General features: G+C 40.4%; 1 protein-coding gene across 1 annotated transcript in view; it reads right to left on the reverse strand.

Annotated features, from left to right (window-relative positions):
* Positions 1 to 2,037, reverse strand: part of INTU (inturned planar cell polarity protein) — a 52,790-nt gene extending 50,753 nt beyond the window's left edge. The window contains exon 1 of the mRNA XM_071808070.1: positions 1,863 to 2,037. Within this exon, the coding sequence (XP_071664171.1) occupies positions 1,863 to 1,975 (113 nt within the window). The 5' untranslated portion in view covers positions 1,976 to 2,037. The remainder of the gene's footprint in view (positions 1 to 1,862) is intronic.
* Positions 2,038 to 10,797: the final 8,760 nt, after the last annotated feature.

The following is a 10,797-nucleotide window of genomic DNA, read 5'->3' on the forward strand; positions in this document are numbered from 1 at the left end:
GTGATACCAGACTGTCATTTTAATTGGGATATCTACACATAAACAGACTTAAATGAAGGCTACCTTTGTGACCAAAGGAACAGAAATTTTGTGAGAAGACACTGCAGTGCTCAATAAATAAAATATGCTGTTCTTTCTTTTTAATTTTTTTTGCATCAACTTCCTTCTATGCAACTGTTAAAATGGATCATAAAAAGTATTCCAGAAAAAGAACATAAAAATAACAGGACAGCCATGAAGAATTTGGGAAGGTTAGTTCAACCCATCTCATTCTTTTGCAAAACAGCCTTACAGAGTTAAGAGTTCCCTCCAGCATGAAAAGAAGCTGTAATTTCAAGTATGATTTTTCCTACTGTTTTTACTTCACTTTAAATCTACAGACTTTTTTTTTTAAGGATCACCTGCTATGCATACCAGGCATGTCAACATGAAAGAAAACCATTATTTGCAGTCAGTCAACATGCAAATGTTTCAAGTATGAATAGTACCTTATTACAGTGAAAGTATACTAATATAAGCCCTACCACAGGGCTGCATGATTTTAATCCAACTTTGAAATGGAACATTTTTTGTTAAGTCACTGACAAATGCATCCATGGGGTTTCAGATACCAGAGGGTCCCCTGGTAGTGTGTGGGTACATTTATTACTTATAAAGTAGCTTCTGAGTGCAATGCAAGTATGGGCTGATTCCAGTGTGCCCTTCTTGCTGCACTTCATGTGTTCACAGGACTGGATTTCAAGTGACTATTCAGTTTGGTGCTTTGAGCTGGAAAGAAGCTGAGTTGACAATTAGTTGTTAGTTTCCATAGCAAGATCTGTTTGGAGTTGGCACTAAGAGAGAGTGCACTTTTTCTTTGCAGTAGGAAATAAATCAATGAAGCTGAGAAAACACGTTAGGAAACGAATGGTTTACAGAACAACTGGAGATGAGCTTCTGTTGGATACGCTGAATGGGATGGTGTTTCCCTTGTAACATTTAAGCAGCTCTCAGCCGCTTAGAAAATGGCAAGGAGAGCAGCTTTCAAAGTCCTGCACTGGCCTATCTGATGAGATCTTATTGTCAAGATTTCTTTGTGAGGAAATACTGTGGAGAATTGCTCGTTAGGGCTGGTGACGGCAAGGGAAAAAGCTGCTTCTTTCTCATGTAGTGTGCCTCCTGGAGTGCCCATCTTGAGTTTGTGTGTACACATACTTTTTTTTTCCGTATACAGATTTCCCACCCCCTCCCCTTAAAGAAGAGTTCACAAAGCATATAGAATCGATGCAACAGAGTTTCTATCTGTCAGTGCATTTACACGTGCAGACAATCCATCGGCAAGCCCCTGAGTTCGCACGCAGCCTTGCAGAGGTCGGCGGGCGCCCTTCAGCAGCGGCCGCACCAGGCAGGTCCACCGCTTCTCCGGGACGCAAGGGAACCCGAGAGCGAGTGGGTGTTCCGCGGACAACCGCTCTTTCCCTCCGCGCTAGCACCGGGCAGCCCCAGCTCCGGCTCCGCTGCCCGCGCCCCCCGGGGCAGGAAAGGGGAGGCAGGAACACGGCCCCTTTCCCTTCCTGCCGCAGCAACAAAAGGCTGCCGCAGGGAACCCCTCCGGAGAGACGGGGGTTCCCGGCCGTCCCGCCGCTGTCCGCCTCCTGCCCGGGGCGCCGCCGACTGGCAGCTCCTGGCCGGGCTGCGACTGCCTTCTCCTGTGCGGAGGGGCCAGGGCGCTTCTCACCCGGCCGCTCTTCTGCCAAGGGAAGCAGTCGGGAAGCGAGGGGCGCCGGAGCCACCCAAGCCTGCGAACGAAACTGCAGCCGCCCCCCGCCGCGAAGTTTGCGGTGGGCCAGCGCAGGAGCCGCCTCCCCGTCCCCGCCACTGACCTGTGCAACAGGACGCTCTGCACCGAGTCCAGGTCCTCCAGGTTCCTGGTGACGGGCCGCGGGATGCTGTACCTGCCGGCCCCGAACATCGCGAGCGCCCGCGGCCCCTTCATCGCCCGCCCCACCGCCTGCCCCGCGGCACCGGGGACTGCGGGCGGCCGCGGGCAGGTGGGAGCCCTTCAACCCGCCCGCCTCCGCCGCGCCTCCCGCGCGGTCCTAGAGCCCGCCGGCGCCACGCCGCGGGGCACTGGGGAAACGCGTCCCACGCAGCTGAGAACTGCAGCGTGCGCCGGGGAGACAGTGGGACTGGTCCTGAAGAGATGGTGGTCTGCTGCCGCCTGCCCACGCCGAGGGATCTGTCCCAGCCGTCTTGTCGGCCGCTGAGGGGGGCGACCTAACGCTGCTTCACGGTATTGTTTCCCTCAGGAAAGAGCAAACTTGAAAACACAAGTTTAATTGAAATGTAGTGAAATCATTCTTGACTGCAGCCATACTTTTTTCCCCAGCTGCATCCGCAGCTCTCATTATGTGAAAAAATATTATTCCCCACGTGTTTTCCTGTAATAATGGAATTGGTCAGTTGATTAAAGTTCCTTAAGTATTAGTATGAAAAATTTTCAATCCAACAAAATATTATCCAGTCTTATTTTCCCTCTTTCATGAGGCAGTAATTACAAACTCTTTCAGATGATCACTACGTTACAGGACTCCTTATTGGTTTCCCATCTGCAAAATTCTGACACATGTACAGGTATGTGAATGTATAAAAGTGGTGTGACCCATATCTTTGCCATTTTTAGTTTTTACCCATGAACTATCATCATTTATGTTCTCTGCTCCTTTTACAAAGCAATTTGTGTTCTCTAATGTTTAGAATTTGGCAAGAGTTGGTCATTGCCTCCAGATTTTCTTCTATAGGTGATTTAAGATGAATGGCTAATGAAGTCTTGCAGTCAGCTATTAAAAACATCAATTTCAGTTTCCCTCAGTCGCTGTGTCTGACGTAATTGTGGAGTTGTTTCCCAGAAAGACCATTAAGAAGAGGACCATAAGCATGATACAGAATGGATAATGGATTTGGGCATTGGACTAGATGACCTTTGAAGGTCCCTTCCAACCCAAACAATTCTATGATTCTGTGATAACAAATTGGAAGTTATTGAATATTTTAGCACCCAACTCCATGGCACATTGGCCATTACATGGAGTAAAAGCTTATACTTTCTTGAAGACTTTTGCTTGTGTAGACAGTGACAACAGCTCGGTTTTGAGAGGGTGAATGCAGGATAACCATGAGTCTGGCTGTGATTCTCATCAAATAGTATGACTCTAATATTTAGGTATCTTCCAATTTTATTTATTTTGTTTTGTGTAATTTTGCTTTCCTTTCTTTGATACCAGCTAGAAATTTTAAGAGAAGGACAATCTCCTCTGAATTCTACAACTGTCAATGATGTGAGAACTACCATCATCCACTGAGGTGAGCAACAGCAGTACTATCTAGGATTATGACTATAAAACCTCTTTATTGCTCTTTAGCATCAGGGCTATGGTGTTAGGGAAGCTGAAGGTGTACCAGGATTTTGGGTCCAGGTAGCCGTGGCTGGAGGAGTTTGGGATGGACAGTATCAAAATAAGCAGAATTCTGCAGTGGTCTCTGTGAGAACTTGTAATACCCACATCTCGATTTCAGAAAGACGATGGAAATTGCATGGTGGTCGTGCACCCATCACTCTAAGAAATCACTTAGGCACAATCCGTGTTTCTAGGTGACTGCACCACTGGGCAACATGTGATATGAAACTTAGAATGTTTCGTACACAAATGTTCCTGGAAGTATGGATCAGATGGCAAGGTTCAAAATTTTCCCCCTGTTCATAGTTATAGCTGCTTTTGTGTCTTCACAGCATGTCTGCTTTGGTAACTGAGTCCTTTGAAAGTGGGGAACAGACAGTTCAGGTCATTTTAAGCTGTGTATTCACGCTTCATGCTGAAACAAACAAACAAAAAAACCAAACCAAAACAAACCCAAAGATTATCTGATAATGCTTAAGGTGGCATTGATTAATCTGAAAATATTTTGTAACTGCTCTTTAAAATAATCAGCCTTTGGCAGCTCAGCAACTGACAGTACTATGAGAAGCCAGAGCTGCCAGCACTGCATGTATTTTCCTCAAGCAAACATGAAGCAAAAGTCCCTGCACATGCATGCTGAGGCTATGCATTTTTGACTTCAGCAACTTATCCGGACCTCTAGATTCCCATCAGTCCTGTAACAACATGTTTTTCAGAACAGCATTATATAACTGCAGCAGAGGAAAAAGTTGCAGAGATTTATTTTGTACTATTTTTTTCCACTCTTAGTACTACTTTTATGTCCTGAGGGAGCAGAGATGGTTAATTTTGTACGCAACAGGGCTGTATTTTCCCAATTCACTTAGGACACCACAAACCCCACTTCTAGGGCTGGCATTTGCTGGTAGAAAACAATAATAAACCCAGACATTACCATCAAAATCACACCGCATTGCCAGAAGGCCTTTCCAAGATGCTTGTCAGCTTTTCTTCCTCCCTGTACGCCTTCTCCCAGGAGACCATTTTTTGTGTTCCTTGCAACTACTGACCTAATACTGAGCTTAAGGATAACATCATCTGCTACTAGTATTGTACTTTTACAGGGGCTTAAAATTGATTGTGAAGATGTTTATTAGCATTGCTTCCAACTCAACAAAACTAGAGCATGTAAATCTAAATAAAGAGAACCTCAAAATGTGGCAAAATTAAAAAATGTGATTTAGGTTTTGTGTGGGTTATGAAATAACAGATCCAACAGCACCATCCTGCTGGAATACAGGAAAAATTATTCACTTTAAATCAAAATAAAATATTTTTCTATATATGAATTACAACTTTTGCTACCTTTAGTGTGCAATGGCTCAGTATTTATGGATGACCACACTGGAAAAAGGAAAGACGAGCAGAAAGAGGAACAGAAATTCAACAGTGGATACTGTCAGAGACGTATGTTTTTTCTCTGAATATATTTGTGTTACCTTAGCTGCACACAAGTTTCCTAAGTTAAATGAGAGTTCTGAGCTAGAAGGATTAATGCTCACACACAGCTTTTGCAAACCTTCCAGCCTTTGACATTTACAAGAATTCCTATAGTTTAATCTTGCAGAGTGAAATTTCAGTAAAATATGAAGTCCCATTTCATTGTATTTTCTTCAAAATTTTAGCATATGATCAATATGCCACAGAAAAATGAAGGTTACCATTCCAGTTGAAGTCTGTCTGCTCTTCTATTTTAACTCTATCTACATATAGAAAACATGGCATTTCAGTGTATTTCTTGGACCCAATGAAATACATGCAACTGAAAGAAGATTTTAAAGTTCTGTGATGCAGAGAAACAAACCATTAGGGATTGGGGAAGGACGAAATTTAACTGTGTCAAAAACAGAACAATGACAACAAAAAAGAATTTTAATAGGCACCCTGCATACAAACTAATTGCATGCCTGGGCTCCCCTTCTGTTTGTGGTACTTTTATTGCCAGCTGAGCTGCCTTATAAAAGCCCTTCTGCTTTGTTAAAGAGTGATTCTGGTGCTTCTGATGTAAAATAAAAAAAAATAGCCAAGTATTTTGATGCTATGCTTATGACAGAGATCTCTTTCTGAGATTGTAGTGTGGTTTTTTTCTTAAAGAAGCAGTTGTTAGGCTCTGGATTATGAAACTATTTCCTATGCTGACAGGCTCAGAAGTTTTTGGAGCATAATCCTCTTTTGAAAAAGACTAAAAGAGGTAGTAAATTACTTTTGCTGTATTTGAAGACTTTTGGCTTCCTTGACTTGGCTAGTAAGTTTTAGCATGCTTAGGGATCAAAGACTAACCTGCTTTTAGTGGCTGAACAGGACTGAAATCAGGTTATCGTTTCATATATATTATTTGTCATTTATATCATTAGCCATGAGATTTAGCACTCCGGGGATGGTTGAAATCTTTTGGAAGAGCCTCCATTCCTTCCACTGATTTTGGAGGGGAAATATTAGATAATTATTAATCAGTCCCCTTCTCTTGAGGCAACACGTACTTCCACATCCAATATGTTGGCAGTAGCCAACTGTGGACTATTGTTGGCTGCAGACCCAGGCCGGCTAAAGTAGGAGGCTGGAAAGAAAGTGGGTCAGCTGTGACTCCATCTAGATATGACAAAAGTTGTGACAAGATTGCAAGAATTTCATGGAAATTAGGATTGCCAAGTGGGAAGAATTTGGAAGATTTGTCTCTTTTAGATAATTTTTACCCTGGTAATAAATTCATAGAAAAAGCTTATTTTTCCTGCTCAATTATACCTATGAGTAAGGGAAACTATATCTTACTGTACTCAGTTCCCAAACTAAGGGCTATGGCGAATTGTTGTTGGAGCACAAGGTTACTTTCCCTGGCTATTCTATCCCTCCTTACCTCTTTGCTTATGAAACTGCTCCTTTAACAGAGACAGCAGAACAGGCACTGAGAATGCATCTTACCAGCTGCAATTCATAATCCAGCATATTAGCTTAAGCCCCTGTTGACTTCCACCTGGTTCATTATGCCAAGCTGTAGCTGCAGCAGCTGTGTCAAGTTCACATGTCACTTGCATTAAGCTGTGGTAACCGAAGGGATCTAGGAATGATGAACCAGAGCCCACATTTCCTACTGATCTGAAAAGCCAGAGATTTGACTGCCTAAGGATTTTTGTTTCCCATCTGACTGGGTGATGTGTAGTTTACTTTTTACATTTAAATAGGGGATTGTTTATCTTTGGATGTACTAGGCAAGCTGGTGCTCTACATTATCTCGAGAGATGAAAACCCATAGAGGAAATGGATCAGTTAGCACTGGATTGATCTCTTGTGTTCAACTGCCTTTTCTGCAAGTGGGTTCATTACAAAATAAGCTTCTACTGTCTCAAAAACTTAAGAGTAACTGCAAAGATTAGTAAAAAGCAGTGATTTACATTAGTGAATGTAGTTCTTCAGAATCGTGACCCGTCAAAAATTAATATGCACAAATTCTGTGTAGGAACATTCTTCAAGCCTGTAGTGGTTTATTTCTAGTACTACTTGGTCTTTCAGTAATTAATAGTGGATAGTAATGGCAATTTTGTGGAGTGGATATTTGTTCTCAGGTAACAGAATAGGCTCTCACTCACTGTAAGGTGCATACTTGGGCTGCTACTGACCACATTTAGAAGATTGATGGGTGCGGCATTTTTGCCAAGGACATGTTTCCGGGCTCTGCCTTCTTTCCAGAACCAGCTGTGAAGGCTACAGGAGGCAGACACAATACTACACTTTTCATTTCTGATGGGATAAAATGTGATCATTCACCTCTGGATTTGCTTTTCATTCTAACTGAGGCTAGATGTCTATAAAAAAAACTCCAAACACAGATTTTGGTGCTATTGCATCACTTAAAGAATAGCTCCTTCTTTTCTGTCTGTATGAAGAAAGCTGGGTTTCTCAAGTTGTCCTGTTATAACTCACTTGTATTACATCAGGACTGCACTGCAGAGAGCAGGTTTAGCTCTGCTGTGCTGAGTTTAATGATCTGTCCTTCTCAGTGTGCGGGGGCACTAAACACTAGGTGCAGTTGCCATGTCTGCCTTCAGTTCAGCCTTTCAGCAGCAAGAGAGAAAATCCACTGTATTTGTCAAACAATTTTCCTGTAATTCTGGGATCTCTTTGAAACCAGACACAAAGGCAATGATTTGGACAAACTGGTGAAGTCAGTAATACAAGAAAACATGGAAATAAGAATTAATAGTCCACAAGTAAACCATAACTCCAAGGAGTAAGTGATAAACTGAAGAGCAACATGGGACGATGTTACTTACTTTGTATCAGTCTATCAGTTCACCTCTGCAAACACTTTTCACTTTGCAGAATAGTGGGAGCAGAGTGGCAACATGTAGCTGCTTCATGACCTTTACAATAATTTGCTGTATTCTTAATTCTTTTAAGACAGTTTTTTTTTATAATAACAAGGAGTCTAAATCTAATTGAAAATTCTACCTTAAAAATTATTAGATTGTTCATATATTGCAAAGACTGATAAAACATAATTAAATTATGTTAAACTGAAGCTGATAAAGTTCTCATTAGTTTGTCTATAGATACGGTTTGTGACCATCTGGTCTTCTGAGAACTAGATGAGAACCATAAAAAGGGACAACTTAGGTTTTATACAAACATCTGAACAAAACAGAAGAATTTTTGGCAAACACACCAAACTAAAAAAAAAAAAAAAAAAATCCTTGAACTTTGACCCCAGATTTATTTCCTTTCATAGATTTCTCCTTTTCTATAATTGTTTTTAAGGCACTCTCTCCCTTTTTTCTCCACCTTCTGGACTTGCCTGACTTTCTGGAGGCAAAGATGTTGGTGTTCAGCTAACTGATTCCTACTGGTTTTATTCTTCCTTCAAGCAGCAAGTGGGCCTGTTTGCCTGTCTCATCCAAGGCAAACATCCTGATGTTGTTGTGTTATGCTTCTGTTTGCAAACATTTATTTGAATATGTGTTCATTTTTTTTTACAAAAATTAGCGCTTTTCTTCCAAGTCCGACTGCCAGAGACATGTGAAAATTTAATTTAATTTAGAAAAAAATTGTTCCTACACCTAATTCTAGTGGCTTCGATGTAGAACGTGAAAATTCAACTCTATCGATACTACATAAGAATGCAAAACTCATACTTTTATTACTTTCAGACCTCATAATTAAAAATAAATCTAATGGTTCATGAGTTGACCTGTGCTAATCAATACTTGGGGCTGGCAATGCAGTATATGGCACAGTAACCCATGTCAAAAAACATTCTGTCCTGTATTCATGTAAAGGCAATGTTCGACATTGTGTATTAATCTTATTTAACACTGAAGGCAAGGGAAATTATGGGACATTAATTAGACAGGCTGTCTGTAATTAAAAAAATTATGAGCAAATACACATATTTTGCATGTGCTGTCTCACAAGCAGCGCTTTTGGATTAAGCTTAATTTGCTTTTTCATGTGAGACTCTCAAAAAAGCATATGTAGAATTTTTGTGGATTAAGCAATTGATATAACTAGTTTAATTGTGAGGTAAACGGGATTATTTTTGAAGCTAAAATCCTCTGCTTCCTAAGTATATAAATGATGAACCAGAGCCCACATTTTCTACTGATCTGAAAAGCCAGAGATTTGACTGCCTAAGGATTTTTATTTCCCATCTGACTGGGTGATGTGTAGTTTACCTTTTACTTTTAAATAGGGGATTGTTCATCTTTGGATGTACTAGGCAAGCTGGTGCTCTACATTACCTCAAGAGATGAAAACCCATAGAGGAAATGGATCAGTTAGCACTGGATTGTTCTCTCTTGTGTTCAACTGGCTTTTCTGCAAGTGGGTTCATTACAAAATAAGCTTCTACTGTCTTAAAAACTTAAGAGTAACTTAAAAAAAAGTATATAAATGCATAAGATTGAAAGCAGTCACAATTGCTTTGTAGCTTGAGAAAACAGATACTTTTTCTCACTTGTTTAGTTTTAATAGAGGTTATTATTTTAAAATATAAATATTTTAGTAGCTTGCAAGATTTTTTTTTAAAAGCAGACTAGCACCACCTGGTGCTGAGCAAAGTTTTTACGATCCATTCAAATAACTTTTTTGAGATTATTGCTGTACAGTTAAACTACCGCCTTTCACAATCATTGATTTTGGGTCAAATAATTAGGGACATAAAATTATCTCTATTTTTAATGCTTCCTGGCCATTTTTTCTTATGGGCACTTTTTTTCTAAATCCTCATCCATTATTTACCAGTTTGGGGGGACTTTAAAAGAAGTTCTTCTTGTAACTTAAGCATTCTGGACACATGTAAAAAGTTATTGATTAAAATCTGATTTCTCAGCTTTTCTTCAGCTGGTGTATATTTGAGGATGATGAAGAACTACACCTAAAAGTGTACCTCACCACTCTTTTTCTTTGTTTTTGGTTATTTCTGGGCTTTCTCATGGTGCTCAGAAGTAAAAGTGTAATTGAGGTTAAAACCTACATCCTGAAATGACTTAAGATGCCTAAAACCTGTCAAAATCAATGGGAAGATAAGTGCCTGAGGATGTATCCCTAAGAACTAAATTTCCCGGCATTATATATTTGTTTCTGCAAATAATTAAAGATAGTGTCTAGTTTTTAAGTTATCTATTTCCTGCTTGATATTTATAATGTCCTCAATGGAAGCCTATGAAAAGTATAAATACCCCCTTTGCATGTGACATCCTAGCAGGAACCTTAAATTCCAGCTCTATCTTGAAGCTACCTAGAATGATAGCTTAGGTTTCAGTCACCAGGTGCACTGTCACTTTTAAGGCTTTCTGATTCTGAAGGCTGCACAAACAGTGAAAGGAAACCAACCGCTCATCATTGAAACTGAAAAGAAACCCTGTCCTCCAAAGCTCAGATGCATTTCTCCTTACCTATGGTGCCACTTGGGAAAGATGCTGAGCCTAATTTTTTCCTGCTGAAACCACTGAATGCTAAAGCTATTGGATGACAAACTTCCATAAAACTTTATGTATTGACAAAAGGGTTAATTGGTGTTGACTGTTACTGTGAAGAACGTGAAAGAATGATAAGGTTGTTTTTCTGCTTGATGTTTTGTGCTTCCGTGTTGCAGTTTACCATTCTTTCCTCCTCAGTGACTGGTAGCTAGTAACATTATGATCACTTTGTCCCATTGACACCACTTTGTTTTGATTATGTTACTTTTTAAAGATCACTTGCACATACTTTTTTTGTGAAGAAAGTTATTTTTATAAAACCAATACATTTGTACAATAAACAGCAATACATTCACAAAATAAACAAGCCCATAACTAGGTCAACTGTCACAAATGATAAAGGGATAGTT

The sequence above is a fragment of the Patagioenas fasciata genome, chromosome 4, assembly GCF_037038585.1.
Source record: "Patagioenas fasciata isolate bPatFas1 chromosome 4, bPatFas1.hap1, whole genome shotgun sequence".
Taxonomy (NCBI): Eukaryota; Metazoa; Chordata; class Aves; order Columbiformes; family Columbidae; genus Patagioenas; species Patagioenas fasciata.